The following is a 19,981-nucleotide window of genomic DNA, read 5'->3' as shown; positions in this document are numbered from 1 at the left end:
TCCCCAGCTAATTTTGGGGTCGCCAAAGGTTAGGTTAGGGGCTTTATGGACGGATCTTGATTTTATGATTCACAGCCTTTCTGAAACTCTAGGACTTGGACAAATTTGTGAAGTTGGTACTTCCAGGTTTCAGGAACATAGGCCCTTCTCACTTAAAAAAAAAAAACTTTTTGTTTCTTGGTAAAAATCCCTTCTACTTGTGTCAGGCAATCAGCCTTCTTACATTTTCTCTATACTTTGCTCTATTAAAAACAAAAACACAAAAAACACTCATGAGTTTATTGATCCTAATGTGTCATCAGCTGCTATAAATTAGAAGCCTCTTTGCATTTTAAAAAGGCATAAAGCCTGAAAAAGAACTCCTTAGTGGTGGCATTTCAGAGGATATTATTTTAGATTGGGGTCTCTTCATGTCTTGGCTTCAGGTAAACCAGTCAGATCAATTTCCCTCTTTTATATCTCAACTCCTCAAATGATCTATTTTATTCTAACTGCTTTTATTTTCTGATTTCTGGTTATTCTTCCCCTAGTCCACTGAAATTGAAAACACAAAAAACATTATCACTAAATCCAGTGGTCTTTCATTTGAATGCTTTCTCTTTCATCTTTTTATGGCACTAAAGTTTTTAAAATCATTCCTTCTGCATTGAAAAACTGTTCTACTGAGATTTATGCAACACTATACTTGCTTAGTTACCCTCCTACTTCACCATGGAATCATTTTTCCCCCTCCTTTAAAAACCTTTCTTCTTTTGATCTCCTAATTGTGTGAATTCTTCAAGCTACTACTTGAGCAAATAATACCCATATTTAAAATGGTCACTGGTGCCCCATTATTTCTACCTTCCCAAAGTCTGATTTATGAAAGTGTTCCCACAAGACTGCAATAAAGAAACAAACATCCAGGAGGCACGGCAGACACTCCTCTTGCCTGTGTGTTCTAAAGGCTATAAAATTAAATATTCTCTTTCATGATCTTAGTTCCAGATGGAGTGACCATGTAACACAAGTCTGGCCAAAAAGGAGTAAATGAGGGGCGCCTGGGTGGCTCAGTGGGTTAAGCCTCTGCCTTCGGCTCAGGTCATGATCTCAGGGTCCTGGGATCGAGCCCCACATCAGGCTCTCTGCTCAGCAGGGAATGTGCTTCCCTTCCTCTCTCTCTGCCTACTTGTGATCTCTGTCTGTCCAATAAATAAATAAAATCTTAAAAAAAAAAAAGGAGTAAATGAAAGTCTGTTCACCCTTCACCCTTCTTCCTATTTTTGACATGGACCTGAAGCTGGAAGTTCAGGGGACAACCTGGGATTTTGAAGAAAAAGCAAAGTGATTTGCAGAAATACCTGCTTCCACATTGCAGAGCGCTGAATGTTCTACTTCTGAGTTCTTGTTAAGTAAGAAGAACAAACCCCCATTTGTTTGGACTGACATAATCACGTGATGTATACCTAACAGCTGACCATAGTCCTGACTAAATATAAAAATGCAGACCACTGTATGCTCTTCTTAGAACTTCAGAATGCAGGGCACCTGGGTGGCTCAGTGGTTTAAGCCACTGCCTTTGGCTCAGGTCATGATCTCGAGGTCCTGGGATCGAGTCCTGCATTGGGCTCTCTGCTCGGCGGGGAGCCTGCTTCCTTTTCTCTCTCTCTCTCTGCCTACTTGTGATCTCTCTCTCTGTCAAGTAAATTAAAAAATAAAATCTTAAAAAAAAAAAAAGTTCAGAATGCAGAGTTGAATATTAAAAAGAGGCAATCTGGGGCGCCTGGGTGGCCCAGTGGGTTAAAGCCTCTGCCTTCGACTCAGGTCGTGGTCCTGGGGTCCTGGGATCGAGCCCCTCGTTGGGCCCTCTGCTCAGCAGGGAGCCCACTTCCTCCTCTCTCTCTCTGCCTACTTGTGATCTCTGTCAAATAAATAAATAAAATCTTAAAAAAAAAGAAGCAATCTATTTAATTTTGTTCAATAGATCATCTCCTAAACTCAGTTGATCAAGGAGCCCTTTTCTTCTATATTATTACAACCCCATAGAACTCAGTTCCCTGCATCATTGCTTTCAAAGTGTGATCCCTAGACCAGCAACATCTGCTCCATCTGGAAACTTGTTTAAAAAACCTGAAACTCAGGCCGCAGCCCCAAATCAAAATCTACATTTTTAACATATGTGCCATTAAAGGTTCAGAAGCACTGCTTCGGGGAAACGCTGGTTAGAGGATAAAGTACAACTAACCTTAAGATTTTTATGTGAACTATTATTCAAGATACCTATTATTATTTTCCCTGAATACCTATTCACTAAATAATCACATAGTTCTTATTCACTGCTTACCTTGCACAGACATTATTTGAAATACTTATATAATCCTCAACCTAACCCTGAAGGCAGGTACTATCATAATCTTCATTTTACAGATGAGATAGCTGAGGCCCAGAGAAGCTAAAAACTTACTCAAGGTCACACAGCTATCAGGTGGCAGAATCCTTAGTTTAAGGATTTAAGGGTCACTAAACTCTATTGCCTCTCTAACCTGTTCTGTTGTTCCCAAACCTTCCTACTTTGTGTACTTTATACAATGTTTCCCTTAGCCTGCAATGACTTCCTATATACACCCAGTTTAAAAATCTCAGCTCAAAAAGTTAGTTCTTCCAGGAAGATTTTTTATCCTTTCCCACCAATCCATGTCAGGTCCCCTGCTCTACCTTCCCCAGGAATGTATTTTTCCTTCATACCATCAGCTTTTAAAATTATTTAAATTTTTCTGACTATATGGTTAATGCATATCTTTATTTTAAAAATGAGCTTCATTTGGACTTGAACAGTTGGGATGCAAATATTTTTCAGACTATCTTTCCTTTATTCATACTTTTACTCTCACTTGGAAGATTCTCTCCCTCCACCTCATTTATCCAAGTTCCAAGTTCTATCCACAAGAAACGGTAGCATGGTAACAAAGCATTGGATTTTGGATCAGAATTTGAGTCTGAATTTGGATTTGAGTCCTTGTTCCCTGGCTTACTAGCTTTGTAACTTTGAGTAGTCACCAAGTCTCAGATCCACCAATGTTCAGCTTGTCAATTGCGGGGGATGAGGGGCAGTGGTGGTGGTGGTAACAATACCTTACAGGGCTGGTGTAAGAATTAAAATGAAGTGATAACCTACACAAACGTCCTAAAAATACAGGATAATATTTTATAGTGATTAGGACCCTAGTCAGATGTAGTCAGAGACCTGCATTCAAATCCTAACTCAAAGATGCCTGGGTGGCTCAGTTGTTAAGCACCTGCCTTTAGATCAGGTCATGATCTCAGCATCCCGGGATCAAGTCCTGCGTTGGACTCCTTGCTTGGCAGGGAGCCTGCTTCTTTTGCTACCTCTGCCTGCTTGTGTGTTCTCTCTCTCTCTCTCTCTCTGGCAAGTGGGTAAAATCTTTTAAGAAAAACAAACAAAAACCAAATTCTAACCCATATTTATTGTCTCTGCAGTTGATTTGGCAATCTGTTACTTACTGGGTTTTTTTCATGTGTGTTTTCAATTGCATGTATACTTGATTTAATATGTATTTACCCAAGACATGTTATATATTCTGTGCTTTTTATTTTTTGTTCAACATAAGCGCTTATCATAACCTTCTGCACATAAGAATTCAATAATCTATATTTATTTGAAGAATACAAATATTTCCTGTACTGAATGTGAATTAAGGAATCCAGGTACGTGGGAATGAAAAGAAGTACCCATAACGGTTACCATCGTCATACAGGCACGTGTATGTCCAGAAGTGCTATTTTTCAAATCACGTTAAACCTAGATTAATTACAGAAAGAAAGCCCACCAGGGAAATTAAACAGTATTTGGAATAAAATCATTTGGTCTAATTTTCATCACCACAGCTTTCAAAGAATACCACCAGCCATGCCAGCTATGCCAGACAATCCCATTGTCCGTTTTGGCCGTGTAGGACCCGGTGTAGTATAAACCATTCAGATTTGCGGAGTGACACCTAGTGGGAAGAAAAATACACACACAACAGTCAGACCAGAAAAATCGCCCTCCTAAAGCCCTTTCATTGGCTAGCAAATGATCAAAATTCATTTTGACTAAGAATCCTGCCATTTTGCCAGACAAGGGAATATTGATTAATTTCCCAAAGCCAGGGGATTTCTATAACAGATGGGTTTTTTCCACGGATGGATCTTAACTGCTGTAACAAATCTTAAGATACAACCCAGGTCACCTGCAGTGTCCTGTAGAAAAAAAAAAAGCATTTCTGCTCTTAATGGCTTTTACACAGAAAAAGGGAAAACAAGCACACAAAAACACGACTTTGTAACCTTCAGCCTTTGAAAGCGTGGTGCCGGTTAACAAAACCGGGTTGGGCCAGGCACTCTCTTGCCAGCTTCCCTGGATAATTCGACTTAGACATTTATTCTTCTGCTGCTGATACTCAGCTTTTGCACAGCAAACTCCCTTCCTCCCCCTTAAAAATCGCCAACATGTCCATTATTTTAACCTCAAGGGTAGGAACAAAACCTAAACCACCACTTAAAGTTTTTCCAGCAATTAACCAACAATCATTTGTCTGAGTTGCCGAGTTAATTTTTTTTTTTAAAGATTTTATTTATTTATTTGAGAGAGAGAGAGACAGTGAGAGAGAGCATGAGCGAGGAGAAGGTCAGAGAGCGAAGCAGACTCCCCATGGAGCTGGGAGCCTGATGTGGGACTCGATCCCGGGACTCCAGGATCACGCCCTGAGCCGAAGGCAGTCGTCCAACCAACTGAGCCACCCAGGCGTCCCCCGAGTTAATTTTTTAACATATATCGTTCTGATCTAGATAAGTTGGTTGACTGATCATAAATTTTTAAATGTCCCACTTCAAATAAATAAATAAATAAATAAATAAAATGTCCCACTTCCTCCTTTAAAACCTGTACATTTTGCCCCTGATATGGATAACTAAGAGTATGTGATAATTTTCTGTGTACTCTTAGGAATGAGTTGCTACCTATTTCTTTATTGATTAACCAATGAGAAGATGGCAGGTAATAGGATATAAGGAGAACGTTCACAAGGGATAGTTCTGAAAAATCTATGGAAAGTACCTAAATTATTGAATCAAAAAAGCATATAATGTAACCTAGATGCTGAGTCTTGGCATGGATCACTTAACCAGCTTAGTGATTGGCTATGGCTGACTCTCCAGTCTCCTAATTTAACGGGATATAACTGAAACCATGTACGCTAACTCTGCAAGTATCAAAAACCTACTGTGCTCCTAAAACTGCATAGACACTTCTCCAATCAAGACATACAAATGGCTATCAGACACATGAAAAAATGCTCATCATCATTAGCCCTCAGGGAGATTCAAATTAAAACCACATTGAGATATCACCTTACACCAGTTAGAATGGCCAAAATTAACAAAACAGGAAACAACATGTGTTGGAGAGGATGTGGAGAAAGGGGAACCCTCTTACACTGTTGGTGGGAATGCAAGTTGGTGTAGCCTCTTTGGAGAACAGTGTGCAGATTCCTCAAGAAATTAAAAATAGAGCTTCCTATGACCCTGCAATTGCACTCCTGGGTATTTACCCCAAAGACACAGATGTCGTGAAAAGAAGGGCCATCTGTACCCCAATGTTTATAGCAGCAATGGCCACAGTCGCCAAACTATGGAAAGAACCAAGATGCCCTTCAACGGATGAATGGATAAGGAAGATGTGGTCCATATACACTATGGAGTATTATGCCTCCATCAGAAAGGATGAATACCCAACTTTTGTAGCAACATGGATGGGACTGGAAGAGATTATGCTGAGTGAAATAAGTCAAGCAGAGAGAGTCAATTATCATATGGTTTCACTTATTTGTGGAGCATAACAAATAGCATGGAGGACAAGGGGTCTTAGAGAGGAGAAGGGAGTTGGGGTAAATTGGAAAGGGAGGTGAATCATGAGAGACTATGGACTCTGAAAAACAATCTGAGGGGTTTGAAGTGGGGGGGAGGTGGGAGGTTGGGGTACCAGGTGGTGGGTATTATAGAGGGCACGGCTTGCATGGAGCACTGGGTGTGGTGAAAAAATAATGAATAATGTTTTTCTGAAAATAAATAAATTGAAAAAAAAATTAAAAAAAAAAAACCAAAGGACTCCCATACAGCTGAGTTAAATAAACCACTTTTCAACATGCTTCATAAGAGAAAAAAAAAAAAACTGCATAGAAAGTAATGTTAGAAAAAAATACTTTAAACTGAGCCTCCTGATTTTATATTTTGGCCTGTCTCTGTTTTCCTAGAGACATTTACTATGTATACAATTTTTATTGGGTCTGCGATTTGAATCCTATTAGGAAAATGGACTGCATGGTAAACAAAAAATCTTGCAATTCTAAGACCAATTTTCCAGCTGTTTCTGAAGCAGCCTGAACTTGCAACTAGCTGGGGAGATGGCTGGGGCTCCCTTGGTGAAGTGGCTGTGGGTATTTGCATGAGCAAAGCAGAGAAGACATCCACACTCAGTGACTGGTTTGCTATGTGGCGGAAGATGCCTTGTAGATGAGGGATGATTATGAAGTGCCACATTTCATGTACATGACAAGAACTTGAGTATGCAAAAAAAAAAAAATGAGGGTAAAGAAGAAGCGGATGATAGGATTAAACAAGAGGAATTGGAGGCATGGTAGAAATAGCACCAAACTTCTGGAACAATGGACTTTTTCTCCACCTTTACTGATTTTGCACCTGTACAGACTTATCATCTCCTTTGGCTTCAAGGATAAGGAAGGATTCTTTGGCAGCCCCGGCTACTGAACTGCCTTTCCTTGTCATCTCTGAACCCCTATATCTTGAGTCAAGTAAATCATTTATTTGCCCATGTTAATATGTGCTGGTTGTCCTTTAGATACAATAGCAGCCAGTCAATGAGGGAAGTTCATGGTAATGTTAACTGATAGGATTGTTATTTCTGTGTCTGGCCTTCTGTTCCAAAGCAAACATTAAGAGATCTTGCAACTTAGTGATTTATGGATAATAAGTTTTCTATAATACTGATGATTTTTACATATGCTAATTTAGAAGGACAGGGGAGGAAAAAGGAGGAAGAGAAGCCTTTTTAAAAGCACAAGAAAACCACCGGGGAAAAGACTCTCATCACCTTTGATTTGCCAAGATGGAAAGACACCATTGTTTCTCTGTCCTCTCTCACTGCTGTATGTGCTCTAGTTCCTTTACAAGTGACCAAAAATTACATGGACTCAAACTTTTAAAAAAGCAAGGTCCAGAGAAAACACTTTTACAAGCACTTAGTCTCAACTTGACGCGCCATTCTACCTACCACTAGCTGTCTTGCCACAGAATCTACAACTCCAAAAGCAGCACATCCCATAATGTTCCTGATGTTCCTAGGGAGGAATCTCATGCTTTTAGGGAAAATTAACATATGCTTTGTCTACCTCCTTAATAAGATAGAGAATTGCAAAATGCTTTAAAAGTACTTACATCACAAAAATAAGGTTAAAATTTGGATTATGGAACTTAATGCTTAATCTTCAATAATATGGAAAATCTGACACTCCAGAAACACTCACTTACTGAAGATTCCATAATGGAATATCTTAATGTCTAGACATTTGAGGTGGTCCTTGTTTTCTAAAGAGAAAAGCCATTCAACACTTGTGCACTGCCTAGCAGTGGGAACACATCTGCTTTGCAGACATAGCAGACCCATCAGGTTATTTTTAAGGAAGACTGTATGAAGTTTCCATTCTTGCCTAAACTTTGTAATTACAACAAAGGGAGCTATCTGGAAAGCATCTTGGGTGGAGAACAGTTAAACGAGTCAAGAATACCTGGCCTAGGGAAGAGAAAATATTGAGGAATACAATAAATATCTTCTCAACCATTGCCTGCAGTGTTCTGTTGAAAGGGATTCACAGTTGCTCTATTAACTACTGAGAAAAAAATCTGGCAAGATATAGGAAGGCAGATTTCAAGTTAATAAAAGGAAAAACTGAGTGCAATTAAAAAATGGAATGAACTAGCTGAAAAAGTAACACTGAAATATTCAGCCAGAGGGTGGAGGTAGGTGTGAAGAAGATTGTAGAAGGGAAAACAGCATGGAGGTTCCTCAAAAAGTTGAAAATAGAGGTACCGTATGACCCAGCAATTGCACTACTGGGTATTTACCCTACAGATTCAAACATAGTGATCCGAAGGGGCACATGCACCCGAATGTTTATAGCAGCAATGCCCACAATAGCCAAACTATGGAGAGAACCTAGATGTCCATCAACAGATGAATGGATAAAAAAGATGTGGAACATATATATATATAGTGGAATACTATGCAGTCATCAAAAGAAATGAAATCTTGCCATTTGCAAGGACGTGGATAGAACTAGAGGGTATTATGCTGAGCGAAATAAGTCAATCAGAGAAAGATAATTGTCAAATGATTTCTCTGATATGAGGAATCTGAGAAGCAGGGGGTGGGGTCGTGGTGGGTAGGGAAGGAAAAAATGAAACAAGATGGGACTGGGGAGGGAGACAAACCATAAGAGACTCTTAATCTCACAAAACAAACTGAGGGTTGCTGGGGGGAGGGAGGTGGTTGGGTTATGGACATTGGGGAGAGTATGAGCTATGGTGAGTGCTGTGAAGTGTGTAAGCCTGACGATTCACAGACCTGTACCTCTGGGGCTAATAATACATTTTATGTTAATAAAAAATTAAAAATTTAAAAAAAGAGTATCGTAGAGGAAATTTCTGTATTGGGAGGAGCTTGGATTCAGTGATGTAATGGAAGTCACAATGATAGAAAAGTAGTTTTACACAGAAAAAATTACAAAAATAACACGGCCATTTCATATGATAGGAGAAGGTGAAGACCAAACTGGTTATTAGAACGCTGAAAATATTTCTCCTATATAAATGTTCTCTATATCTTCATGTTAATTTGTGGTCAACTGTTTATAACTCACCCATTTTTGTTTTGCAAGCAATTTTGGCATAAGTCGTAATTTGATCTATTTCTATAACACCTCTCAAGCTTTATTAATGCACACAATGAACAAATCTTCAAAAATACTTCATCACTGAAGAATTCTAATAAGGAAGATTACTTAATAATGTCAGTACTACAAAGGAGACAACATTACCTCATGTTATAATTCATGCTCACCAGTGAAATATCAACACCATCACAACTATGTTTATAAAATGTAAACCTGTTAAACCACCAGCCAGACTGATCTTCTTCCGCACAATTCCCTTCATAGTTGTCATTATCTCTGTCCCGTGTGCTGAACTTCATTCTTTGATGACTACCCCACCATTGCACCTCAGGATGAAGATTCCGTCCAAGCGAGTCTCCGGCTGTTCCCGAATATTCCCCAATATTCAACTCATAGGAATTCTAAAGGAAAAGAGGCAACTTCCACTATCAATTATCACGATAATGTGTTAAATTAATGTTAAGAATTAATATTAATGTTAATAATATATTTATTTAATAACCAAAAGAACAGGTCCTAGTACGTATCTTTGTTTTCCCTGACTTCAGGGTTTATATTTTACACATTAATTCATGATGTTACTTATCTGAAAATTTCAGTACCTTTTCATCTCCAACTTTGAAAAGTTTGTATTGTGCATAACGGCTATTTTTTTCAAAATCTGCAAGGTCAATTTTTAAAGTGTAGTCTCCTGAAAAAAAAAAAACAAGCAAGAAATTATAGGGTATTTCTGATATGTAAGATGACATTGATTTATTGAGGTTTTAAAACAACTCCTGGCTCTAATTTACTTAAACCATTTCCTTCTGCCATGAGTCAGTTTTCAAAGAATGAACAGTGATTCCAGTGTGTTTACAACATGAACATTTTATTGTGTATTTTACTTGAAAATAGCTAGAGACACAGTATTAAAGGTGGGAGTTTTCTAGAGACCTATCACGGGTAAAAGCTGTGCAATTCGCTTGACAAAGAACAACAGAAAATAAGTCATTATTTAGTTAATAGATTAAGAAATATAACAATGAACAGTGCCTTGGTAGCCCAGTGGGTTAAGCATCCAACTCTTGATTTTGGCTCTGTTCATGATTTCAGGGTTGTGAGATCAAGTCCTGCATTGGGATTCACCCTGGGTATGGAGCCTGCTTAGGATTCTCTCTCTCTCGCTCACCCTCTGGCCCTCTCCCTGCTCACACACATGCTCTCTCTCTCTCTTTCTCTAGGGAAAAAAAAAAAAAAACACAAAACCTAACAATGGAAGAATAGAAGTTTTAAGAAGTTTAAACATTTATCTTCTTTTTCGTACTTTGAATAAGAATATTGACCTTAAAAGTAAATAATAATTGAACTAGTTGGTATCCTCATAGTGATCTTCTTTTCTCCATTTTACCATCATTTGTGAACCACAAAGACTATTCTTTTTTTGAAAAACAGAACTATTGTCAGGAACCAGAAAGTTATAAATCAGACTAATTGTTAGATAATATATATTCTATCCTTCTACTTTGACAACTAAATTTTCACAATGACCTCTAAGACTGGATTTGAATTTAGTGTCTTGGTCTCTTTAGGGTTCCAAGCCAGAATGTGGAGGCCCAGGGAGAGAGACCCACTGGACCCTATCACACAGGTCTCATGTATGATCTGCCTCCTCTTTTCTTATCTCTATCCCCATCAATCACAGAAAGGGACCTTGTCCACATTTGTGGCTGTTCCAGGCTGCACGTGAAAGCTCTGTTTATACCCACACTAAAAGCTGTTGTTTTGCCTCCCCTCAGGCTTAAGGGTGTACTCACTAGCAGGACAATCTTTTCAAGGGGGATATCTGATAAAGGAGGCTTGCACAGGTCCTGGAAACAAGCTCAGGGCTTTTTGGGCGGGGATTGCTGGACTGACCCTTACTGAGTGGGGAGGAGTGTGGGTTCTTGTTGGCCTTGACACTCTAGCTGCACAGACTCTTTATTCCCATGGAGCTCTCTAATGTGGGATTCTGAGAGACCCACAAGTGGATGAGAACAGTAAGGCAGGCTAAGTTAACTCTCCGAAAAAAATACTTCTGCATTGTCTAAGAGATATGAAGTCAGACTCAATGTTTCAGGTAACCATCTTAATATCTTTATGGTCGATAAGTAAATATAAATGCAATTATAGGCCATTCCTAAATTAATGTTATTGCAAACATTTCCAGTCAAAACTTATGTAATGGGCATAAAGCTATTTTCAGAGGAAGTTCACTAGCCTTAAGTGCTCTCACAATTAAAGAATTGCAAAAGCTTGGGTTTTCCTTGGGATGATGTGATATGTGGTTGTAAAGTCTGAAATTGCTAAATTCATTTTTATTGTCATGGGAGTAGGAACCTGAATATCAGTTAAAACATGAAGGGGAAGGAGATGTGTTGGTAATGTGTCTCTGGGTAAATAAGCATTTAGTAATAATCTGACAAATGATTTTGAACTTTAGAAGGAGCCAAGGGTTACTTCTTAAGTTTTTCAAACTTTAAATAAGAAACCAGATAAATATTAACGTGCAAAAAAAAGCAGGTATGGTAAGTAGCAACCAGTGGTATCATAAAACACTCCAAAGTAGGAAAATAAATACAACGAAGCAAGGGAAATCTTATGTAAATTTAGAGAGCATTGATCACAAGAAGGGCAAGAGGTATCAGGCTTCTAGGATTATCTATCCTTTCTATTATTCTGGTGTCTCAAAGATCCCTATAATTATAATCCAACTTATGAATTATGAATATAGAAAAAACAATCACTTTCCTTAACTTGGATGAAGGAAGCAAACCCTTGCTTTTATGTTTAACGCATCACCAGTGGGATAGAGCACGCCTTCTTGAACAATACAATTGCCTTTTATAAAACATTCTGAATCAGACTTGGGTGGGACTCAGAACAATCTTGGATTTACACTCCAAGGAAGGGAATGAGGTGGAGTAAATGATCATGGAAATGAGAGGCTCAGAAAATTCATCACACAAATGATATTCTAGACAAATATTGAACCCTAGTAGAAGATACCCAGGCAGTACATAAGACATGAGGGAAATTGTACAAGTATGTTCAATTTGAAATGTGTCAATAAAATAAAATAAAGTGCCTCAATGGAGGGATAGATATGTGATTAAACTAATAAAAACAGTAAAATGTTAGTGTAGAAACTATGTGGTAATTTGACTCTTCTTTCAGTTTTGCTGTATCTTCGAAATTCTCAAAAATGAGAGCTGAGGGCGATGGAGACAGGGACATTTACTACGGTATTTATTTGCAAAAACAGCGCCAATGCCCCAGTTGTTTGTCTCAACCTTTGCGATATGACTTTGTAACTCCTTCCATTAAGTCCATTTATTTCCCCTTAAAATGTGCTGGTCCCGTGACTTGCTTTTACCAGAAGAAGGCAGTGAAAATGACCATGTGCCAGTTCTAAGTCTAGATCTCAAGCAACTTTCGTACTTGCCCTCTCTTTTTTGGAACTCTGCCTGAGCTACAGGAACAAGTCCAGGCCGGCGACCTGGAAGAGAGACTGTATAGAGCAGAGCCTAGTCATTCCATCTGAGGGCAACCTATAGCAGCCAGCCTCCCACAGACCAGGGAGTTGGTCCTAGACCCACCAGCAAGTCCAACCAACATCGGCGGCCCTGATGAGCAAAACTGCCCAGCCAACTTGTACATTTGTGAGCAATGCTACATGGCTGTGACTTCAAACCAGTAAATCTTGAAGTGGTTTGTTATATACTGTTACTGTGGCAATAGATAGCTGACCCAGTATAGATATTTTGAGGAACTCAAGGCATTAAAAAAGGAAGGATGATGACATTCCATTTCTTTTTTGGAAATAGAAAATAAATATATGAGAAATCTCCCATCCCCAGTGCAGATCTAGTTTCTTTGCCTCTGGACCTAGTTTTCAGTGGCCATGTTGCATAAAAGGGATGATTGCCTGCAAAACACAACAGTTACTGAATTGGTTCCGTTGCCTGTCATTTAGTGAAAAACATTTTATTGTTTTTTTTTTTTACCTTGTGTGGTCAATAAGTGAAGATTTTTATTTCCCAGCCAATATTCACCATTGTCCCGAACAAAATTTCCAAAGCCATTTTCATAGTCATTCCAGCCTCTAAAAAATTTAAAGTGAAAGCTGATTTTAGCAAAACCCAAAAGGACCTTTGTAGTAACCGAGGCGCTCACCCCTCCCGAACTACCACCAGCCCCCCCAGCATTTTTTCAATTAGTAAATGCACTTTCAATATTCTTTTTTTTTTCTTTAAAGATTTTATTTATTTATTTGACAGAGATCACAAGTAGGCAGAGAGGCAGGCAGAGAGAGAGGAAGAGAAGCAGGCTCCCTGCTGAGCAGAGAGCCTGATATGGGGCTCAATCCCAGGACCCTGGGATCATGACCCGAGCCGAAGGCAGAGGCTTTAACCCACCGAGCCGCCGAGCCACCCAGGCGCCCCCTCAATATTCTTATTTAGAGAGTGAAATACTAATTATAGACCTCAGGATGTAATTTTTAAAAGGCTTAACTTTTTATGAATCTCACACATGCTAGTCCAAATAAATCCTATGTCATAATTAGCACACCTGTTAAAGTTCTCACTGCCGTCAGATCGTCTCTGAATTACAGTCCATCCTCCTCCATCAGACATGTCACAGTAAACGGAGAATACTGTTGGGCTCTGGAGAGGTTTGATTTTGTAGAATCCACTGCGCTTATAACCATCATTAAAAATCTCCGAACAATCTGTTTGCAAAACAAGGTAATATAATAATTTGTTATGTGTCTTCCTCCACGCCCCCCACGAGAGCCTCTGGATAAGATTACTCAATACTAATGGAGACAGATAAACACATGGTGTAGATAATCAGCTTTTTTAAATTGCATCTTGGACATATTCCAGTAGATATTAGGAAAGTCTTATTTCCTTTCCTACTATTTAATTATCATCTGACTCCTTGACATGATCATGAAAATAAAAGAGGGATTTGGGTTCTCATTTCTGATTTTTATGGAAAACAATTAAAAAATTATGTATGTTCAGTTAATTACAGTGTATTTAATTGGAACTTAGAGCTTTATCTGACAGAATAGTAGAAGTTATCTCTCCTAGGAAGCTGAAATGAAAGTAGAAATATAACCTTAAACAAATAATTTAATATGGGTTATCTTGACTCAGAGGATTAGAAATCATTCTGAACAACTTGAGGTTAATTCAAAATAGTAATCTTCTTGTTAGATTCTTATAGCTTCCCAGTCTCAACAGATTTTTCTTTTTTTACTAACCCACTGAAATTTCTAACAGTCCATACATTATTAGATGTTTTTGTGAAAACCTGTAAGCTTCTGTTATTCCTTTTATTCCTATGTTCTTCTTTGCCATATTTCTTTGATACTAAAGCAAACATATGTATCAATTTGTCAGAAAAAAGTAGTAGCTATTTCTTAAATTACTTGAGGATAAGATCAATTAATAGCCCACTGGGTCTCATCTAGGCTGATAGGGACAAACTTAGAGAATATGGCAAGGATGGACTTCACTATTGTTTCAATGCCTAGGAAGCTATATTTAAAAGTTTTTTGAAGTAGTGTCCACTATAAAGAGATGGTCTCAAAAATACCTAATTATAGACTTTTGAGTAAAAATACTGTAACTTAACATTATAGTTAACTTTCACATTTTACCCTTATAATTTTGTTAGTTTCCTTCCTTTTTTAAAAAATTCTGTTCCCGATGGGAGGATTCTATCCTATTATCATACTTTAAAGTTATTTATTTTCATAGCTTTGATGACAAATTTTCTATAACTCTGTTTTGTTACAAATAAAACATACTACACATTAAATTGGTGGAATAGGCAATATAAATTTGGAGAGAAAAGAGAATAAAGAACCTTTATCACTTTCAAGAACCCTCTCCAGGTTAAGCCCAATCATATACTACTGCTTTGGTGAGATGCTCATCTTTGTAATGATATAGGCTTTATTTATATGTTTATTAATGAGATTCAGAAGCCCATTCTTTATGCATGCTGGATTCTTTAAAAAAAAATCCTTTTTTGGCAATTAAACAAGATGAAAAGCACTACCTAAAATTAGTTCAGTGTTGTTCAAAAGCTTACATTTTGTGGTCAAGTAAGTTGTACACTTTTCATTAAAGTAAGCAGATTTAACCTTGTTAAGGAAGGAGTGCTTTGCTTATGTACAATCTCCCACCAAAGATCTTAATAGTAAAGACTCCAAAGATTCAGACTATTTTCCAGGCAAAGATGGAAATGATTAGCTATAACTTTTTCCTCTGGAAAACTTTGTGAATATAGCATTTGCAGCCAACATTTTCTATTTGTTTCTATTTTATGCCAACTGCAAGTTTGTTTGTGTTTCTAAAATTTTTTTCCTTCTTCCCAGAGGAAAAAACCAAACACAACTTGAATTGAGGAAAGCTTTCAACTTTCAAAAACCAAAAAAACAAAAACAAAAAACACTCAACAAGTAAAAAACAAAACAAAACATCAAAAAAGCACCTGTAGCAAAACTCTTCATAAGAAGTAAGTTAGACATAAGAAGCTTGCCTTGGGGAAATGTAACTTACTTACACTATGATAGCAGGAAGTTCAAGTAACGTAGGGTGTAAAACATTAACTAGGTATTTAAAACTATGATTTTCAAAATGTTTTGACCCACGCAGCTCTCTGGAGAATAGGCAGGCAAGGGCAGGGTTAGAAAGTTCTGTGCTCATGGGAGGCTAAAAAACAAAAAGGGATTTTTGGATACTTACATAATACTAGACTGAGGCCAAGATTTCCTGCCCCTCTGACAAACACTGCACTGAACTGGACGAGGTGAATACTTTCTCTGATCATGCAGAAAGCAAGCCATGTTGGAAGGTTGAATGTTTAAGCTTCACAAAGTGATATGACAGCCTGCCAAATGGACTTCTCTTGGCCCAGAATGGTGGCTGAGCTCAAAGCTGAGAACCAAAGTCATTCTAAGCTCAAAGAAAGGCCAGCAGGAGCTCCACTGCCACCCAAGGGCATGCTAGGAAATGCTAGAGTTGGTCCTGCTATAGTCATTCTCCACCCCCCAGGCAACATTAAGAAGGAAACTTAAAAGAAGAAAGGATGTTGGTCCCTTGGAGAGGACAAGATTCTTGAGGGGGGTGGGGTGTGTAGGCTTGCTCCTGTGAAAAGGGAGAGAGTTTATAATAATGTGGATAGAAGGCTGACATTCATTGAGTGCTTCTTTTGCACTGAGTGCTATTGTAATCATGTTACATGTGTTAACTCTTAATCTTTACAACAAAGAAACATTCTTACCATTCCCCTTTTACAGATGAGAAATATGAGGGCTGTAAAGGTTAAGTAACTTGCCCAAAGGCTACATACAGGTAGCAAGATGGGGGGCTGGAATTGAAACCAGGCTTCAGTGCTTCTATGACATAGATCTATTAACTTCTGAGTTGGTTTTTTTTTTTTTTAATGTTATATCCAAAACCAGAAAAGATCTATTATATGTGTTGTAATGTTATAAGACAAACACATACACATACTACAGTGGTTTGTCTAGACCCTGTCCAAGAGACTCTCCCCTCCCACTCCTGATTAAACAGTCAGTCCTCCTCTGACCTTGGTATTTCCATTCCCTAGTAACTGATTTCTGCCTTATTCCTTGGTGACTTCTTGTTTCCCAAGGTCTCTGACGATGTAGGGATTGGAGTTTTAGCTCCTAAACCTCATTCTTCCCATGGCTGGTTGCACAGTGCTGGGAACAAACATTCAATCCCCCTGCCTCCTGACATGACTGGATCCTTGAATCTGCATTTACAATCTGCTCAGATTGTATCTGAATGGATACCCTGGGTTTTGAGCTTAGTTTAGAATTTGGAATAATGGTATTTCTCTTGCACCTACAAGTTCCTTGACCTTGAGATTGGCTGTGTACCACTTTTGGACTCATATAAGGTGCCAGCAGGGTTGGTTTCTTCTGAACCCTCTATCCTTGGCTTACAGATGGCTGCCTTCTTGCTGTCTCTTCATATGGTCTTTCCTCTGTGTGCCAGGGTCCCTGGTGTCTCTTTTTTAAAAAGAGGGATACTAGTCAGATTGGCGGAGCCCATCCTAATTGCCTTATTTTAACTTAATCTCTTCTGTTAAGGCTCTATCTCCAAATAGTCATATTCATAGGTATTAGGGGTTAGAACTTCAATATATGAATGCGGAGGGTACAACTCAGCCCCTAAGTCATCAATCTAATGGCCATTTGGCCATTCTGGTTACTCCCCCTTCTCTGAATCAACCTGTTATCAACAATGATTGGCCTAATTAGCTCACTGAGATCCTACCCTGATGTCTGTATCTTACATTTTCTCATCTCAGATGTAGCTAAAGCCTGCTAAGTGGATAACTGACTACATTACCATTAGGCCCCGAACATCATTGAATGAAAATGGTATTAAACTGCCACAATACCTCTTACCTGAAAAGAAGCAAAGCCTTCTACTAGGTGACCTCAGCCTGTGAGAAGAAATTCGGGGAGAAGCCTGACCTGATTCTGGTCTTGAACAATCTCATCTGCATCCACCAGCAAAAGCACAAACCCTTTTCAGTCCTGTAGGGGTTCTCATTTAATTGCAACCTAAATTCTCATTTAATTGGAGTGGAGCCTAAGGCACCGCATATACACAGTTTCCCCACAGGTCATTGCCTTTCTGCACATTTTGTAAGCAGAGTTCATGTTCTGGACTCATTTTTTCAGGGATGTTTGTATAGTAAACAGCCTTAGAAGACAGAGACAGAGTCTCCCTCTAGAGCATATGACAGGTTAATTTCTGTCCACTTTCATAACAATAACATCTCCTGACATTTCCTAAGCTCAGGGTTCCTCAGCTGCGACACTGCCCGCTGCCTGCACATTCTGCACCTGGATTACCCCATTTTGCTCCCTTACTATTTGCAACAAGGGATATTGGTACGAACATGAAGTCCTGACCCAGGAGTCTCTTTTCTTCCACCAGCATCCATGAAACAGTGGCAGCTAACTTGCCAGGCTGCAAAGAGAGCAAAACCCCAGAGCCTTCATGACTCTGTTATTGGCATCAGCATTTTACAAGGTCGCCACCTGATTCTACTGGGTAGCCCTGGCTCAGAATCACACTCTTCAAGGAGTTTCTACTGATTCTGCTTTTTGTTTGATTGCTTTCCTGAGCCTTCTTTCACTGTCTTGCCTAATCATCCCCATGGGTCTCTTCTTAGCTTCTACTTCCTGGTTCTTTGCCTCAGAGACTGCCTCGGACGGTGCCTTTGTTTCCCAAGCCTATTTTTACCCCAGCCGGCCTTGGTTCCTCCTTGTTCAATGGCACAGAGCCATTGAATCCCTGTTCCGAAGGCCGCCTTCTGATCCCTAAAAGGGGGAGGGGCCATTGGACTCCAAGAATCAAGGGTAGGAGATCAAGGGGCTGACAGCAGAGTGTCAGTAGCCACTGGATGAAAGTCAGACCAGAAGCAGATTAGGTTCTTGGTAAAGAAAGAAAAAGGGAGCATTTTGTTGCAGCATAGTTTCTAAAATTCTCACAATTCTTATATCCTACACTGATGAGTATATTTAGAAATACAAAATAAAGATGTCTTTATTCTACCAGCCTGGAAATCTCTTCAGCCTCTACAGTTTTTCAATTATGGTCAGATCTATTTTCCAACTTGTATTTGCTTATCTGGGCTTCCTATCTTGATGTACTTATACTTGCTTTCATTCATAAACGTGAAGCTCTATTATATTCCAGGGACTTGAATAGGCAAGAGGGAAGAAAGAATGATGAAACATCATCCCAGATCTTACAAAGTGTCAGGTTAATTGATCAGGACAGATGCATAGACAAAGAAATTATAGTACATCATGACAGAAGCTAGAGCAGACGTAGGAACAAAGTGCTCTAGTTGGCATTATCACTTCTGACAACTCTGGTTTGTTTACTGTAAAAGATGCCTGGAGGAAGTCAAGTGAATAATTTTCTATAAGGAATAATGCTACATGTAGTGATATGTGCAATGCTTTGACAGTCTAAGATCATTTAGTTTCTGGGTGGAAACACCGACCCAATCAAAAGGAAAGATTACCAAACCATAAAATATACACGTAAACAAAACTCTTGCATTTCCCTAAATAACTGTAATCCTTTTTCTTTCCCTGCCCTTTTATTCTATTAACTTCTTTACTATGCTAAAGCACATAGTGGTTTCAGAAGGGAAACTGTATAAATATAACAAGAAATGATACACAAATAAAAACAAAACTCAACTATAAAATTTCACAAATATCATGTTATTTGCACACAGATATGTAAACAATCTATTGTCTTTGATCTCTCCTTAAACTATAGAAATTCTGAGATATTTAGCATTGGTATTAAACATCCCCTGCAGAGATTATAGAGAGAAAGGATAAAATGTGGTAGAAGATATTTAAATTTAGAATCATGCTTCATGTTGCTTGTTATTGGAATAGGAAAAGCTCTTTAGCAAAACCCAAAGTACCAAATAATGAGGACCGCATTGCACATGGATGTATACTGTAAGTTCCTGAAGCACTTAAGAAAAACAGGTTCTGACCTGCGTATTGCCTCCTGCCTCCAAGGTCAATGACGGTATTCTCCTCTCCTTTATCAAGGAACTGGATTTCCTTCTCATGCAAAAGCCGTGTGATCTTGACTTGTTGCTGCTTGACCCGGGTCTCAAGCAAGCGCACCTGGGCTCTGAGCCGTGCCTGCTCCTGGAGACAGTTCTCAAGGGCCTGCAAAGTGATGTGCATCTCATTCTCATTGGGAAATAAATGCTCCTAACAAGTTGGACAAATTAATGAACCAGTTTTGTCCCCAACTCCCATTTCAGAATATTATTCCAACCAGAAAGTGGTTTGAAAGCTCTGAGACTATTTGTACGGTAAATTGCTTGAACCAAGAAATTATATATTGATATGAAAC

At 38.8% G+C, this 19,981-nt stretch overlaps 1 protein-coding gene across 3 annotated transcripts in view; it reads right to left on the bottom strand.

Moving 5' to 3' along the window:
- Window positions 1-3,595: 3,595 nt before the first annotated feature.
- FGL1 (fibrinogen like 1) overlaps window positions 3,596-19,981 on the bottom strand; it is a 63,271-nt gene continuing 46,885 nt past the window's right edge. For all 3 annotated transcript variants that reach the window (XM_044225493.1, XM_044225495.1, XM_044225494.1), the window contains exons 3-8: window positions 19,611-19,791; window positions 13,593-13,752; window positions 13,028-13,125; window positions 9,608-9,696; window positions 9,219-9,406; window positions 3,596-3,995 (exon numbers count right to left, since the gene is read on the bottom strand). In XM_044225493.1, the coding sequence (XP_044081428.1) occupies window positions 3,836-3,995; window positions 9,219-9,406; window positions 9,608-9,696; window positions 13,028-13,125; window positions 13,593-13,752; window positions 19,611-19,791 (876 nt within the window). In that variant the 3' untranslated portion in view covers window positions 3,596-3,835. The remainder of the gene's footprint in view (window positions 3,996-9,218; window positions 9,407-9,607; window positions 9,697-13,027; window positions 13,126-13,592; window positions 13,753-19,610; window positions 19,792-19,981) is intronic.

This window comes from Neovison vison, chromosome 11 (genome assembly GCF_020171115.1).
Source record: "Neovison vison isolate M4711 chromosome 11, ASM_NN_V1, whole genome shotgun sequence".
Classification (NCBI taxonomy): domain Eukaryota; kingdom Metazoa; phylum Chordata; class Mammalia; order Carnivora; family Mustelidae; genus Neogale; species Neogale vison.
This window is presented reverse-complemented; position numbering and strand designations above follow the sequence as displayed.